Below are 17,760 nucleotides of genomic sequence, written 5' to 3'. Positions count from 1 at the left end.
CACCAGAATTTTTCTTTTTTTCTTTTTCTTTTCTTTTTTTCTTTTTCTTTTTTTGAGGGAGGAGATATTATGTTTCATAATTAGTCATATTTTTCCAAAAAAACATCATAGACAAACATATTTATGAATGAGTTTAGGACTTAAATATAAAAATCTCATTGATCTCTGGAAATTACAGTCGCTGTAAAATATACTATGAAGTCCTCATCCACCTGTCTACTCTGCCTGTCAGTCTGAAATTTATATACAGATAAATCTTAGGATGCTTGCTTTCTGCCTAATCCTGATGAAACAGTTCACAGCAAAAGAAAACATGGTTTTATTATACTGTTGTGTTTTCCCTACAAAAATATATTATATACTCAGTACAACATACTAACACAAGTGTTTTATCTTAAGCTTGTAATTTAGTACATTACTATGCCTTAGAATAGGGGTGTCAAGCTCGCGGCCCATGGGCTGGATGCATCACACGCTGACCATTCCCACCCTCAGTTTAGCGAAGGGGGAAAGAGTTGTGATACATCACGTGACGACAACATGTCAGTGCAAGTTTGACACTCCTGACCTAGAACAACTAGTTTCACGCTACATATTTTTTCTCTATATACAATATGCATGCAACTGTTTCTTAATAACTAAAGGGGAGGAACTGAATTTCATTGTCTCTCACTTAACAAAATCACATGCAAAACAATCCAAATTTTAAAGAAAATGGCCTAAGCCATATATAATAACTTGCTTGTCTAGAGGTTTCTAGAATTATTCCTGTTTCCATCATCTCATACTTCTGCTTAAGTCTGTACTCCTATAGATGTAACAGTGATTATTCTACAACACTGTAGATTTAGAGAATAGATACATAGTACATGCTTCAAGGTGTTATTTTTCCAGAAAATATATATTAGACACATATATTTAAAGATGCATATTTAGATATATGTTGTTTAGACAAAAGTAGAAATAGGATTTAGGACATTTTATTACCATGCCTTCAGCTTTCTTATCTGGAGGAGTAGGATAAAAAAGCTTATCACAGTAGTAAGCAGGAAATCCATATCATCCCACTCTAGATAATTTAGACATAAAAACAGCTTGTTTTATATAAAAAATACTTGCACAGAATTTCACTGTCAGATTATAGTGCAGCCACAACAGTATCTTTCTGGATAGTCCAGGGCATAGACTTTGTTCTCTGTTCCGTAGATATAATAAATATATGACTTTGCAGCATATCGATAATGGACTTCAGTCACAGGAACTAGCTCTATGGTCTGTCGCTGAGAAAATAAAATAAAATATCATTGTCATCAGATATAATAACGTTCTCACGCTGAGGTCTGCACTCTGCTATCTACTGGAAATTCTATCTCTTGTTTTATTAAAATATATGCATTCTTTGGGCATGCACAATTAGCATCTCATGAATATTTTAGTTGAGCTTTCTGACACACTAATGTGGACTCTAGAGTTGTGTGCATGCTTTAAACAATGAAATCTACTGTGTGTCACAATAGAACCCAGAAATAAAATAGATAATGCTAATGTGTTTTGTGTTTTCTCCCTCTTTCTCTGTATTATTTTCCATATATATATATATATATATATATATATATATATATATATATATATATATATATATATTTGTTTATGTAAGTTTTCACGGGTATGTATATGTGTATAGTTAATATTTCGGGTTTCTTCCCGTGTAATTGTGGATATATATGTTAGTGCAAAATGACTGCTGACATAAGCCTGATGATGGCAGATGGGATTCTGCCGAAACGTCGCTTCTACCCTTTTAGGGATATATCCACAATTACACGGGAAGAAACCCGAAATATTAACTATACATATATATATGTGTGTGTGTGTGTGTGTGTATAAAATATATATAGTAAGAAATAAGTGGATTGTGGACTTTGAAATTATTACCATTACATTTAATATACTGGGTATAATTTGTGGGGCACTGTATCTTGTATGCATACAATAAATGTATCAAGGTCTTTCTATTAAGGGATTTGGCAAAGTATACCCATGTCTAGTAAATGTGCCATTTGCAAGATAAAAAGGAAACCAACAGTGGATCGTATAAAAGACTCAACAAAATTTATAAAATGCATATCATATGTTTTAGTTTCCTGGGCTATTGAAGCACAGGTCAAAAATAGAAATATTTAATAACTGTCCCTTTAAACTGATAATATTATTGAATGTGTTCCATACATGAATTTGACACTCCTTCCACACAGTTTAAAATACCACATAAAAGTATTGATTGTGTGACTGACATAGAAAATTGGTCGAGTCCGTCAGCAAATACACAGCTATTACAATCAAGATATCTATCCCCCTCCCCCCCAAAAAAACATTGCTTTATTGGGCTGGATGCTATATGCAATGGGCAATATTATTTACATTACATACTTAATCTGTACTAATACAAAATATATTTTTATAAATTCAGCATGAGGATTTCCATTTTTCTACCATATAATGTGATCCTTGTGCAATGAAACAAACATGCCTTACAGAAGGCAGATACTTTGCAATGTACTTGTGTCTTTACTACATAATTGCCTTATTCACAGGGATAAAATAAGCAAGAAGGATAGATGTAAATAAATAGTTGAACAATTTACTGCCATTGTTTAAGTGCCTAACCATAATGACTGCCTGATTCTTCTAGTGCCACCCTTAAATGCCAGAAGTTCTGGAAGAGGGAAAAATGTAGCTCTCTCCCAAGCTACTGACATCTTTATCATTCCATAATTCAGACAAATTCAACCATAGCTTCCACACAGCTTCAACTCTACCCCCCACCCCCCCACCGCCCCTACCCTAATGGCCTTCTGCAAAGCGGTGAAGACCTGGCTCTTCCGGCAGGCCTTTGGCCGTTGATCTTGTTATAATGATCTTGCGAGACCCAGCCACGAATTGGAGTGCATGTGTTTTAACGTTTTTAAAGTTTTTAATGTTTTAATGTTTTTCTTTTTAACATTTTTTATGGGATTGTTTGCATTGTTTTATTCTTTGTTGTAAGCCGCCCAGAGTCCCTTGGGAGTTGGGCGGCATAGAAATGTGACTGAATGAATGAATGAATGAATGAATGAATGAATGAATGAATGAATAAATAAATAAATAAATAAATAAACCTACCACATAGGTATTCACATCCCTGTCTCAGAACCTATGAGAGATTTATTTATTTTATTTACACATTGATTAAATTTTTATACTGCCCATCTACCCTACAAGGTGACCCTGGTTGAATTACAAGCTATAAAATAAGTAATATATATACATACATACATACATACATACATACATACATACATACATACTTAAAACATTAAAACTGCACAGATTAATGTATGATTAAAACCAGTACTAAAATTGAAATTAAGAGAACCAAGAGATGGACGAGACTGGATGAGGTCTTCTTACCCCATTAGCCACTTCCAGTGCAGCCTTAGGCCAACCAGCAAGCCAGCTTTTAACACCCTTCCGAAAGGCCAAAAGGGAGGGGACAATTCTCACATCTGGCAGTAGGATGTTTCACAGGGATGGGCCCACAGCAGAAAAAGATCTTCTCCTTGGCCTCCATCTGCTTCAATTCCTTAGCAGATGGGATCCACAGCAGGCCTCTTTCACTTGTGTGAGTGGGGTGAATGTGTCCCATTAGGAAAAAACAGCTCCTCAGATACCCTGGATCCATGCCATGTAGGGCTTTATAGTTAACAACGAACACCTTGAATTGTACCCAGAAGCAAACTGTAACCCATGCAACTCGCACAGTAACAGTGATGTGTGCAGTCTTACATCCTCCCAGAACTATGCATTCTAGTTGCAGCTTCCGAATACTCTTCAGGTATCACACTCCCCAAGAGTGTGATCAATTCCACCCCTTTTCTCTGGTCAGAGGTTGGTGCAAGATAGATTTCAGACAGGATGACATCACTGTCCTTACCCAACTGAGTCTCAGTTATATATGTGACATGGATGGATGAACTCTTATTATTCATAGATCTAGAGTTGACCTGCAACATTTTGAAGCAAGGAATTCTGACAATCGGATGACCTACATTCCAGAAAGGAGTTACCTTCTCAGAAGTAGAGATAAGTCGATTTCTGTTCACATGAAACAATTTACCTATTAGTCCCCAGTTCACTTTCTTTGCTGAGTACTACTAGGATAGAGTTGCTATGCTACCTTGGTTGCATGTTAATGTATCTCCCCTCCAGTGACCATAATGCTACTGACTTAGAATGCAAGTGTGTTCAGGTTCATCTCTTCAACCAGGACAGCCTCTCTTATAGGAGCAGGAGCAACAAGCCAGGACAAAACAAGTCTTGGCTTTCCCAAGTAGTTTAATATTGTGTCCTGCTCATTTTCTGCTATTCCTCCAGTTCCAATCTCTCTGTCCATCTTCCATGGTCTTCTATGGGGAGAGGGCAGTAATGTGCCCTTAGTTCCATGACCTATCCACTTTCCCATCTGTCTACAAGCAGCACTAATATCCCTCCAATACTCATTCTAAACTGTCCTATATTAGAAGCAGAACTATTTGCACCCTGACTTCACGTTCAGAAAAAAAAAAGGCAAGTGATGTTTACAAGAGAGAATGGCAAGGGTTGAGCGAGATGGGGAAATAAAGAGTACATATTCCCTTTGGTTCAATTTTCTGCTTAGAAAACACTTTATTTGGGGTTTTTTTTCACCTTTATATACATCCCCAAAGTCAGAAAAATACATTTCTTAAAAGGAAGAGTACTTCTCACTTGAAAAGGCTGATGTCAGAGACACTTTTAAAGCTACTTGCTTTTATTTATCCTTTCCTTGATGTGAGCAAACCCTTTCCATTAAGTGAAAAACAAGCTCAGCAAAAACAAAAGCAAAGTGAAGGAATAAAAATGATTCAGTATGCCATAATTCCAGAAATATTTTGCTAGCACCATCAGTGCTAGCTGGTGTCATCCATAGTAGACTCCTTCTGCCCCGAGTCCTAACAACTTTAAGGAAAACACAAAAAGCATTTCCAAGCTGTGGGACTCCTTTGAAGCAGGGGTCTTCAAACTTGGCAACTTTAGGACTTGTGGACTTCAATTCCCAGTTTTCCTCACACTGGCTGGGGAATTCTGGAAGTTGAAGTCTATAAGTTGTCAAGTTTGGTGACCTCTGCTTTAAGAGTAAACCAGATCCTTTGGCTGTGTATCCTGAAGAAAGATTACAGAGTTTTACAGAGGTTTCTTCCCAAATAAGAGTGACAAGAGTGGAATTTTTGAAATTCAGATTTTCCCTCAAATACATCTTATTTGCATTGGCACCAACGGAAGTGTTCAAAAAAAGGCAAGATGGTAGTGGTGGAAGCCCTACTCTTTGATACATGGGTCAATTTCATACACATGTACAAATGGCTTCAGTTGTGTTACCACAACCACCGTCTGGCTTTATTGGCACTTCAACCTGAAGATGCCAGAGTTATAGAAGCAGAACAGAGAACACGTATCCATATCCTAACTGCAGCTTCAAGATTGCCTAAATCAGTGATGGCTAACCTTTTTGCCATCACATGCCAAAAGCAGGGGGGAGCATGGGAGGTTGCGTGCCCACACCCATAATTCTATGCCCCCCACCCCTCGTGCATGCGACCCCTCTGCACTCCTCCTGCTTTTGGCACGCGATGGCATGGTGGGCTTTCTAGGTGCCTGGGGAGGGCAAAAACAGCCTTCCTCAACCCCCCCCCCAAGGCCCTCCGGAGGCCGGAAACAGCCCGTTTGCTGACTTCCAGTGAGCCCAGAAGGCCTGTTTTTTGCTCTCTCCAGGCTCCAGAGCCTTTCTAGGAGCCTGGAGAGAGCAAAAAATGGGCCTTCCCCACCCCCACCCCTCTGAGGCCCTCCAGAGGCAGGAAACAACCTGTTTCCCTACTTCTAGTGGGCCCAGAAGGCCCAAAAATCAGCTGGCCAGTGCATGCATGTTCTCCAAAGCTGAGCTCACATGCCCACCAATATGGTTCTGTGTGCCACCTGTGGCACATGTGCCATAGGTTCGCCATCACGGCCCTAAATAGTGAAAATGCAACTGTAGAATTTTGGCATAACCAATCCATGTCTTTGCCAGTAGTATGGGATTTCTATATCCTCCTTTTTCTGGTATATCATCAGAGCAGAAGTAACAATAGCAATAATATATTTTGCCTGCATTAAGAAAGAAAAGTTATTTTCCTTTTATATATATATTTCCATTTCCAGAATGAATTGCTTCATATCAGCTAAAATTTAATATGCTTAGAATGAAAATATGGAGTCATAAGAAAGCAATAGGAATTTCAGTACCACCAATATTTGTCACATTGTCATGTGCTATGATCTTTCAGCCCTAGGCCTCAATCCTTAAAGGTAAAGTAGAACGTAACAGCATAAAAAAAAACCCTACAGGCTACTGGAATGAGAAATCTATATAATCTGTGGTTTTGTAGTCGGGTTGTTGGATCAGAGCTTTCTAAGGAAAACTGAGTAATCTTGTGGTCTATAGAAAGGTCTTTCCATTGGACTGCCAATCATATTTTTTTCACATGGATTTGCAATTGGATCATAAAATGAGAAAGAAATTTGGCATATTTTTCATGGAATAATGGAGAGGGAAAAGCCACTCAATATTTTTCTAATTTTTAGGATATTATTATTATTATTATTTACTTTATTCATTAAACATGAAACTCAGTCAACTGAACATTCAAAAATGCATTATTATTATTATTATTATTATTATTATTATTAATTATTATTATTTATAAAGAAAAATATACGCATACAGTAAAAATATACTTTTTGCTCTTTATATAGTTATCTTAGGAAACATTCCTAATGTTAAAGACACAATAAATATTAATGCCAAAAATGATCCATATGATAAGTAAAGGTAAAAGTAAAAGAGCCCTTATAGTGGAGTTTTTACTCCACTATAGTTATAGTCAACTCTAGAGGATGCTGCTCATTTCTATTTTTAGGCCATTGAACTAGTGCTGTCTGAAGGGGGTTTTTTTGCATTCATGTGGTGAGCATGACATCATATACCTCAGTGCAGAGCATGCGGCAAAACATGATACATTGTTACCTTCCCACCAAAGTGGTACCTATTTATCCATTCACATTTGCATGCTTTCAAACTGGTAGATTGGCTGGAGCTGGGGAGAATAAGGGGAACTCACCCCATTGTGCAGTGCTCAAGTCTTGAACCTGGGCTGTTGGCTTTCCAGCTGGCAAGTCCAGTGTCTTAGCCACTGAGCCATCACACCGCCCCTCATATGCTAAGTATAGGTACCTATATGTAATTCATCCAATCATTGACAGTAATCTGGATCATACAGCATAATGTGTCAACTCCTCATTTTCAGAGCACAAAGATTTTTCAAAACTATATAATGAACTCATAGCCTAATCCATTTCTTAAAAGTAGGAGAGTGACTTTCTTTCCAGTCACATAGGATTATCCTCTTTGCTTTTCTTCAAAGTCTCTCTAATCTTTAGTACCTCCATCAATCCTCCTCTTGAAAAAGAGACAATAAATAGAAAAAGCTCCCTACTTATCACATCTTTTAACAATTATATTCACATGGAGGCTTTGGTAGTTTCTAAACATTTAGCAATAATTGATTATTGCAGCAAATATTTTGATGCTCACTCATGTCTCCTCCTGAGTAAGTATGAAGACCGGCCTGTGTGAAAGACAGAATCAAGAAAAGTGGAACTGCATAAATTGTGGCTAGGGATTACAGCAGTGTGGGTTGCCCCTGGTTTGGACTGGTTCGCAAGAATCAGTAGTAAAACCAGCGGGATGCTCTGCCCACTGACCCGGACGTCATCATAAGTGATCTGCGCATGTACAGAAGCTTTTGCACATGCGCAGAATAGCATACGGGTGCGATGCAAACCGGTAGTAAAGGTAAGTAGAGCCCACCCCTGGATTACAGGAGCAATGTGTAAATATACTAGGCCTTGTTTGAACTAGTAAATGACTTCTATTTGTGTTTTAATATATAAGGATCTTCTTTTCATGTCTAAACTGCTACAGCACAAATAAAAATAAAATCTTCAGATCCAGATTTATTTCTGGTTATTGTTGTTGATACATCCATGCAATTTTTTTTTAGAAATTGTTCAAAAATGGTTTGCCTCTATAATACATTCTAAGCAAGTTCATGGTCAGCAAGGGAAAAGAAAGGTAAGTCAGAGAAATTGATCCTGGTTGTGCAGTGTTTAAATTGCAGTATTGCAGGCAAACTCTGCCCGCTGAGTTTGGGATGGGATTCAAAGTTGATTCCGCTTTCCATCCTTCCACAGTTGATAAAATGAGGACCCAGCTTGTTGGGGTTAATATGCAAATAATGCTTACATTGTAAACTGCCCATAGAGCAGGGGTGAAATCCAGCAGTTTCTGTCAGGTTCTGGAGAACCGGTAGTGGAAATTTTGAGTAGTTCAGAGAACCAGCAAATACCACCTCTGGCTGGCCCCAGAGTTGGGTGGGAATGGATATTTTGCAGTATCCTTCCCCTGCCACGCCCACAAGCCACAAGCCACATGCACCAAGCCACACCACACCCATGGTAGTAAAAAAAATTGGATTTCACCACTGCCATAGAGTGCTATAAAGCACTATGAAAAACCCTAAATGTTATTGCTAATTGAAAAGCATGGGATTAGGAAAAGAAATCTGTTATATTTTTCCATAAAAATATATATCTATCCTTGCAACCCATCCTCACTTCTAGCATGTCATATGCTGTTCCCTTTTTATAGTATCTTTTTTTAGGATATCTTCCCAACTATGACTGCCCCAGTCTCCCTCTCCCTCTTACTATTCACTCTTCCTTCATATATTCGTTTTGCAATTTGATCTTCATTCATTTTGTCTCCATGGCCAAATACTTCAACATCGTTCTTTCCTAGCAGTCACTCTCTTGGATATTCAGTGGTCATACATATATAATGCACATTTTTCAATCTCCCAGTTTTCTCTTCTAGGATTTTAAACCTGCTTAGCTACTGAGTCAGAATAAGGTCAACCAAATGTCATCTTCTGCTGAGACTTGAGAATATAATGAAGAAATTATAGGAAATTTGGTTTTAATATAATGGGAAAATATGTGGACTAAAGGACTGAAATTCAAAGATATATAAAGGTGTTTTGAATGTTTGTTGCAATGTAAGCATAAGAAGGGTATTTTTTTATAACTTGTGGTGGACATATGATAAGGCAAAGAAATATTGGGAACAGATTCATGGTTTAAATCAGGAGATTTAAAAATGGATTTACAATGGAAACCAGAAAGTTTTCTTCTAGGACTATTAGATAAAAAATGGGGGGGAGGAGTGGAACTTCATGCTATACATGTTGATAGCTGTAAGAATTCTATATCAGTGGTGGGTTGCTCCCGGTTCGCACCGGTTCGCAAGAACCGGTAGTAAAAATTTGTAGTAGTTCGGAGAACCAGTAATAACATTGGCTGGCCACACCCCAGAACCGGTCTCTGGCCCGGTTGCCACTCACTTACCCCGCCCACCTCATCAGAACTTTTTTTTTTTTTTTACTTTTAAAAGCATTTTTTCTACAATCTCTTCGGCTGAAAAAAATGCTTTTAAAAGTTTTTTTAAAAGCCTCTGATGATTGCGCGGTTCAGCTGGAATCGTCAGAGGCTTCTAAAAGCATTTTTTTCTGCAACCTCTTAAGGTTGTAGAAAAAATGCTTTTAAAAGTTTTTTTTAAAAAGTTGGCCATGCCCACCTAGTCACATTACCCCCCACCAAGCCATGCCTACAAAATAAGCCATGCCCACAGAACCAGTAGTAAAAAAATTTAGAACCCACCCCTGTTCTACATGCCCAGACATGAAAAGAAGCGATAACTCCCATAATGAAGGAATGGATTGAAAAGATGGCAAAGCTGGCTGCATTAATTAGGGACAAGAATGTAAATAGTTTTGGGCTTACAGGTAGTCCTCAACTTACAATTACAATTAATCCCCAAATTTCCATTGCTAAGCATGACAGTTGTTAAGTGAGTTTTTACCCAATCTTACCTTTGTTGTTAAGTGAACCACTGCAGTCATTAAATTAGTAACTGTTAAATTAATCTGTCTTCCCCATTGACTTTGCTTGTCAGAAGGTCACAAAAGATGATCACATGACCCTGGGACACTGCAGCCATGATAAACACATGCCAGTTCCTAAGCATCTGAATTTTGATTACATGACCATGGGGATGCTGCAAAGGTCGTATAAGTGTGAAAAACGATCAAAAGTCTTTTTTTTTTTACTTCAGAAAGTCACTAAATGAATGGTTGCAAGTCAAGGACTACCTGTACTTGAAAGCTGCTTCTGGGCTTCTGCATAAAAGGGGGGGGGAGAAACTTTGGCTTTCGGTTTTGCCAATTAAATGGATGTCTGCAATAGAAATGGCTAATAGTTACTATGCAGTATAACTAAAAAGTTGACACCGTAAGTTTATTACGTATCTTACTGCACCGGAAAATAGTTGGAAGTTACTGCTTTTTGCTTCTTTTTTTAAAAAAAATTTCTGTTTCCCTTCCCTTTATCTCCTCTATCCTCTTTCCTTCCCCTTTTCCATTGTTTTTATTTCTATTTGTATTTTACGTTAAGAAAACAAACTTTTAATAAAACGTATTTTAAAAAGAGATAATACAATAGAGAAATTAAAAACAGCAGGAAGGGTAATTAGGATAATGCAGAGTTCACAAGGGGACACAATACCACTCACACTCATTCAGTCCAACTGCCTCTGTTGTTGCGGGTATAAAATGAGGAGACCTGTGTGCGCACTACATTAGGTTCAGAGGAAGAGATATAAAGGCAATAGTAACATAATAATTACCAATATATATATATGCAAATGCTACCACAAAATAAAATGTACCCTCTTTGTGCCAGAAAAATTAAATTTCTTGAACTGTAATATGTGACTAATTCTTTAACCGATTAGATTTCTAAAACAACTCCATCTAATTTAATATGTATTCACCACATTTCTGATTTTATTCCAAATTAATTCTGAATCTTCTGGTAGGTTGATGAGTCATCTCTTCATGTAGCAGAAGATATAATATTCGTGTTCAGATTCCTGGATTCCTCTTCTCCACATTTCTGAGTTCTCAATGTACATCTTAGTGTAATGTACATCAACTATGATATAACGGATTATACACTAACATAATATGGATGATGACCACCTTCTATCCAGTTGTGTGAAAGAGAGGCGTTTTAAAACAAAGTGTATATTTTTAAACAACTGTTCAATTAAAATTTTGGCAAGAAGGGTTTTTTAAGAGCAACAATGAGGGTGAATCCCTTATGAGGGAGAAAGAGCTCTCTGATAGTGTAGTCACTCTGCCATCTGGTGCATAAATGAAACACTGCAACATGTACAATTCTTTTGATCTGGTTTCTCCTGCTAAATTTCCAACTCCATCTGATTTTGCATCCATCTAATCTAATCTAATCTATGATGAAAACATGGCCTATTCCAAAGGATTTATGGAAGATTAATGCCCATCTTCCAACATTATCTTTATTTTAAGGATCGCTCTGGCCTTCAAAATGGCTATGCCTCCTTATCATACCTTTTGCAAAGTCTGAGGATGCCTTTTCATGGGAAAAGGTTTGATGTGTTGCATAAACAACCCAATTGTGGCTTATTCAGTAAATCATTGTTAAAGTCATCAGTTTCAGTGAGATGTGTGTGCCAAAATGAGGACCCGGATTGTGGGGGCAATAAGCTGACTTTGTATAAATATACAAAAGTATGAAGGCTATTGCTTAACACATTGTAAGCCGCCCTGAGTCTCCGGAGCAGGGCGGCATATAAATCAAATAAAAAAAAAAAAATCAGCAAGTTTCCAGTGTCAATCATTGTGTGAAGGGTTTTAAGTGAGTAGATTTTAAGTACCTTCCATTTTAGCTATTACTGCATTTGATGATTGCAATAATGATTCCAAAGTATATTTCATTTGAGCCATTCTTGCAACTTATTTAGTTTATTGGTATTATTTTTACTATGCTTTTGACACCACTCATTTTGTGTGCCAAAATGAGGACCCGGATTGTGGGGGCAATAAGCTGACTTTGTATAAATATACAAAAGTATGAAGGCTATTGCTTAACACATTGTAAGCCACCCTGAGTCTCCGGAGCAGGGCGGCATATAAATCAAATAAAAAAAAAATCAGCAAGTTTCCAGTGTCAATCATTGTGTGAAGGGTTTTAAGTGAGTAGATTTTAAGTACCTTCCATTTTAGCTATTACTGCATTTGATGATTGCAATAATGATTCCAAAGTATATTTCATTTGAGCCATTCTTGCAACTTATTTAGTTTATTGGTATTATTTTTACTATGCTTTTGACACAAATAAACCACCTAGATTTCTTCCAGATTAAAATGGGGGGAAAATATTTATAATCTTCCACAGAAACCAGACTGGGGAAATATTTCTCTTGGAAAAGTACGCAGATAGAAAAAGGTTATGTTCCCCATCTGCCAACACCACTTCTTAAATTAGTCACTTATAAGTAAAACAAACAAACATTAAGCTCTCCCAATTTGCATGGCCTTCAGCTCCTGCAATAGCCAGGAATTATGCATTTCTTCCTTACAAACACACAGCAGATACAATGAAATACCGTGTTTCTCCAAAAATACAACCTACCCCAAAAGTAAGTCCTAGCTTGATTTTTATATGTGCACCCAATATAAGCCCTACCCCTCCCAAAAAAAACATAAGCCCTAATTAAGACCCCATCCATTCCAGGGTACACAGGTAAAAATTAAGCCAGGGTGGGGATGGGGGGGTGGAGCTGCCCTACTACTTACTTTTGGACAGTTGCATCCAGGCCTCACACCCCGATACCTGCCTTGCTGGCCCATTTCTTCTTCAGCCAGCAAGGCTTTCCTGAAGGTCTCTGCAGCTGATAAGAGAGCTCTGATCCAGAGCTCTGTTATCAGCTGCAGAGGCCTTCAGGAAGATTTGTCGGCCACAGAAAAAGAAGTTCCTGAAGACCTCTGCCAGCGAAAAGGAGACCAGGAGTGATGCATGCAAGTGAGGTGAATCAGTGGATAACATTTCCCCAAAATAAGACCTGGTGCCTTTTTTGGTGGCAAAAAAAATATAAGACAGGATCTTATTTTTGAGGAAACACGGTATCACAAACAGTTATTTTTGCTTGCTTGTTGTTTCTAACATAGTGTTGTGATTTCCAAATTTCTCATATGTAATAAGTTTGAAGTTTGGATAGAATTCACATTTTAAAAGGCCTACTTTGATATACCTGCCGTAGGATGCGAGATGTGCTGGTGAGCGGGCCATGATGTTCTGCAATAGCTCTTTGCGAAGCCAGTGAGATCTCCGCATTAGGGAAATCAACAAGAGGATATACCTGAAACATTAAAAAAAACAACCTTCAACAACTACTATATATGTTCTATTCCTCTGAGTTATTGTTGTTTTTTTTTTAAGTTTTCCTTCTCTCCTTTCTGATCATGTCCACCCATCCATTATTTATTAGTACACCAGACCCATGAATCGAAGTAATGGCATTACTTCAGGCATTGTGCATAACACGTTGTCGAGCCTGATGAAATCAGAACAAACACACTATTATTACAATTTCTTTCTCCTATCTCTGTTACCAGGAAGATTGCTCAATCCCTAAAGCTATAAGAAGCAGAATATTAGGAGCTGCAGAGCTTAAGCGAGTCTCCCTACTCCAATTGCTTAAAATGAGAATTATCTCAAGATAAGTAATATGCATATGATGAATGTGAAACTGCAGCACATGACGTATTTACTTTGTAATTCTGGACCGTAATAAGAAAAATTCAGAGTCATCATCTGTTCTTCTTGAGGCACCAATGTAGAAATTGTAAATGCATCTTGTTTCTGGTGCTTATGCCTTAATATATAATATCATCGAAATGTATTTGAATATTAGTAGCTTGGGTTGACAGCTAGGCTGTTGGTTTGAGCTGCGAGCTTGGCAATTTGGTTGCAAATGTTTCGTCACCATTCGAGAAGACATTGTCAGTGTGTTTGAATTCAAAACACATGATGTCTCCTCGAATGGTGATGAAACATTTACAATCAACTTGCCAAACTCAGAGCTCAAACCAACAGCCTAAATATAATATCATCATTACATTTTTTTAAGATTTAGCTTTATTGACAAATAAAACAGGCATATCAATTTAACAAAATTAAAAAAAAAATATTGTGCAAATGTTTTTGAGATGCCAAGCTACAAGAGTGGCATGATTACCATCTGCAGACCAAGAACAAATATATTAAATACTAATCAAAGATTTATAAAGATAGTTGAATCTTTTAACCAAAAGCAGGAGCAAGTAGCTCAAGTAGGCCATTTTCTCTGAAGTGTTCCCTTTCCAGTGGATTGGACTATAGCTCCAGAAACTAGAGATTTGGAAATACCATTCTAGTAATTAATTAGCCGATATATGAACCCAATTTAAGTATATAGTTGAAATCTCAATGAAAGGCCAATATATCAATTCTAGATAAAGTTATGTGAGGTAATAAATGAATTATAACATTAAATCAAGTTGTTGTTTCTAGTTCCTTTTTCTTTTTTACTGATGATGATGATGATTAGAAAAACAATAAGGATCTGGGGGCATCATTTGAAGACACCAACTTTGGAACTTTGCCTTAATTATTATTGTACTTACCAAAGTATTTTCATCTTTAAGTACATTTTCCCCCATAGCTTTACTGAGCAGATCTCTTGGAAAGCTTAGTTGATGTTCAGAAATGAATTCATATATATTGTTTTTCCTGGAAGATAAAAAAGGATTCGAGAAGGAAAAGGAGGGGGGGTAGAGGGAGAGGGATTTAATATGGGGTTTCCCAAACTGTAAGGTGTACCAGAGGAGGATGAAGAACTTTGTAGTCACATTGTCACAATAAATCCACCTTTCCCAAATGTTAATTGTATTGTTTTCATTGTTCATTTGTGTTTGTGTTGGATTTTTAGGGGAGGTGTACCTTAAAACAGGGGTGGGATTCTACCAGTTTGAACCAGTTCGGGAGAACTGGTAGCTCCGATGGTCAGCTGGGAGCAAACCGGTTTGCTCCGACGATCAGCTGGGCTCGCCCACCCACCCCTGCATTCTACTTACCTATATCTTCATAGCTGATTAGCGTGGCAGAGCGGATTGCCGTGCCTCAGCTGTTTTAATTCCCTAGCACTAATGTGGAAGGTGACTTTTTTTGTTCAATTGCGCATGCGTGCAAAGCACACAATCACTGTACTGGTTCTTAAACCAGTAGGAACCCACTACTGCCTTAAGAAGACAGTAAAGGAAAGTGTGATGATGAAAATTTAGGAATCCCTGATGCAAAATCATACATACATAGAGGTAAATCGCAACACTGAAGTTGGTTTAAAAAGATGAATGTATTAATACAGGGGTGTCAAACTCACGGCCCGCAGGTTGAATGTGTCATGCGCTTGCCACACCTACCCCCAGTCACTTCCCCGCTGCCCTGAAAGAGGCGGTGGTGAGGCCTCTCCTCAAGAAGCCATCTCTGGATCCGGCAATATTGGCTAACTATCGTCCTGTCTCCAACCTTCACTTCATTGCGAAGGTTGTTGGGAGTGTGGTCGCGCAACAGTTTCCGCAATTCCTGGAGGAAACATCCTATCTAGATCCGTTCCAGTCGGGTTTCAGGTCTGGGCACAGCACAGAAACGGCATTGGTCGCGTTGGTGTGGATGATCTCTGGAGGGCTCGGGACAGGGGTTATTCCTCTGTTCTGGTCCTATTAGATCTCTCAGCGGCTTTTGATACCATCGACCATGGTATCATGCTGCACCGGCTGGAAGAGTTGGGGGTGAGAGGCACTGTGTTGCACTGGTTCTCCTCCTTTCTCTCCGACCGGTCGCAGTTTGTGTTGGCAGGGGGGCAGAGGTCGACCTCGAGGCCTCTCATCTGTGGAGTGCCGCAGGGATCGGTCCTCTCGCCCCTTCTGTTCAACATTTATGTGAAGCCGCTGGGTGAGATCATCCGTGGCTTTGGGGTGAGATACCATCAGTACGCTGATGACACCCAGCTGTACATCTCCACCCCAGGCCACCCCAACGATGCCCTTGAAGTGATGTCCCAGTGCCTGGAGGCAGTGTGGATCTGGATGGGGAGGAACAGGCTCAAGCTCAACCCTTCCAAGACTGAGTGGCTGTGGCTCCCGGCATCCCGATATAGTCAGTTGACTCCATCACTGACTATTGGGGGCGAGTCTTTGGCCCCCACTGAAAGGGCTCGGAATCTGGGAGTCCTCCTGGATAGGCAGCTGTCTTTGGAGGAACATCTGACGGCTGTTACCAGGGGGATCTTTTATCAGGTTCGCCTGATTCGCCAGTTGCGGCCCTTTCTCGATCGGGATTCCTTGTGCACAGTCACTCACGCCCTCGTCACCTCTTGCCTTGACTACTGCAATGCTCTCTACATGGGGCTCCCCTTGAAGAGCACCCGGAGGCTCCAGCTGGTCCAGAATGCAGCAGCGCGGGTAGTGATGGGAGCAACATGGTGCTCCCATGTAACACCGTTCCTGCGCGAGCTGCACTGGCTCCTGGTGGTCTTCCGGGTGCACTTCAAGGTGTTGGTTATCACCTTTAAAGCGCTCCATGGCATAGGGCCTAGCTATCTGCGAGACCGCCTGCTGCTACCGACGACCTCCCATCGACCTGTGCGCTCCCACAGAGAGGGCCTCCTCAAGATGCCATCAGCCAAACAATGTAGGCTGGTGACCCCCAGGGGGAGGGCCTTCTCTGTGGGGGCTCCCACCCTCTGAAATCAGTTGCCCCCGGAGATAAGGAGAATCCATGACCTCAATGCCTTCCGTCGTTCCCTGAAAACCCATCTTTTCCAGCAAGCCGGGTTGGCTTAAGAAGAAATTTTTAAATTCTTTTAATTAGTCTGTGATTTTTTAACTTTCGGGCCAAATTTATATATATTTTTAAATGTTTTAATATTTGTATTCTATGTTTTTTATCTTGGCTGTACACCGCCCTGAGTCCTCAGGGAGAAGGGCGGTATATAAATTGGAAATTAAAATTAAATTAAATTAAATTAAATTTTAGTGAAGGGGAAAAAGTCACGATACATCATGGCAAAGTGACACCACGAGTTTGACACTCCTGTATTAATTGTTTGCGGTGCATTAAATGGGTAACTGGACAGGGAGGAAAGTAATCAGTTTGTGAAAGACAAGTTAAGAGGAGAGTAGCACAGCAATGAAAAGAGAGATCAGCTAAGATAAAGCTAGTTCATAATGAAAGCCCACAGTCAAAACAAGATTCAGAGGAACGAGAAAAGATGAGCATGGATTTAAAAATGAAAGGAAGAGTCATTCAAAGGCCAAGTTCTTCGTTCTTTGACTTTTTGTGTAAATGTCCTCGGTGCAAGTAATTTTGTTTTCTGATCAATAAGGTTCTTTTTCCTATTAGAAATAAGATGGAAGGGGTATTTGGAAAGTATGCAGAATTTACAAATGAATATAGGGTGAGCACGGAAGGAGGGAGGGAGAGACTGAGATAGAGAGATAGTAAAAGGCTGACTTCAAATAGCAATAGCACATAGACTTATATACCGCTTCACAGTGCTTTACAACCCTCTCTAAAAGCAGTTTACAGACTCATCATATTGCCCCCAAAAGTCTGGATCCTCATTTCACC

General features: G+C 39.1%; 1 protein-coding gene across 2 annotated transcripts in view; it reads right to left on the bottom strand.

The window, feature by feature from the left end:
- Nucleotides 1-299: 299 nt before the first annotated feature.
- Nucleotides 300-17,760, bottom strand: part of SSUH2 (ssu-2 homolog) — a 51,439-nt gene continuing 33,978 nt past the window's right edge. For both annotated transcript variants that reach the window (XM_034431640.2, XM_034431641.2), the window contains 3 exons: nucleotides 14,757-14,862; nucleotides 13,343-13,450; nucleotides 300-1,280 (listed from right to left, as the gene is read on the bottom strand). In XM_034431640.2, the coding sequence (XP_034287531.2) occupies nucleotides 1,134-1,280; nucleotides 13,343-13,450; nucleotides 14,757-14,862 (361 nt within the window). In that variant the 3' untranslated portion in view covers nucleotides 300-1,133. The remainder of the gene's footprint in view (nucleotides 1,281-13,342; nucleotides 13,451-14,756; nucleotides 14,863-17,760) is intronic.

The sequence above is a fragment of the Pantherophis guttatus genome, chromosome 2 (genome assembly GCF_059756535.1).
Source record: "Pantherophis guttatus breed Tessera chromosome 2, ASM5975653v1, whole genome shotgun sequence".
NCBI classification, from domain to species: Eukaryota; Metazoa; Chordata; class Lepidosauria; order Squamata; family Colubridae; genus Pantherophis; species Pantherophis guttatus.
The sequence above is the reverse complement of the archived record's forward strand: the minus strand, read 5'-3'. Positions and strand labels throughout refer to the sequence as shown.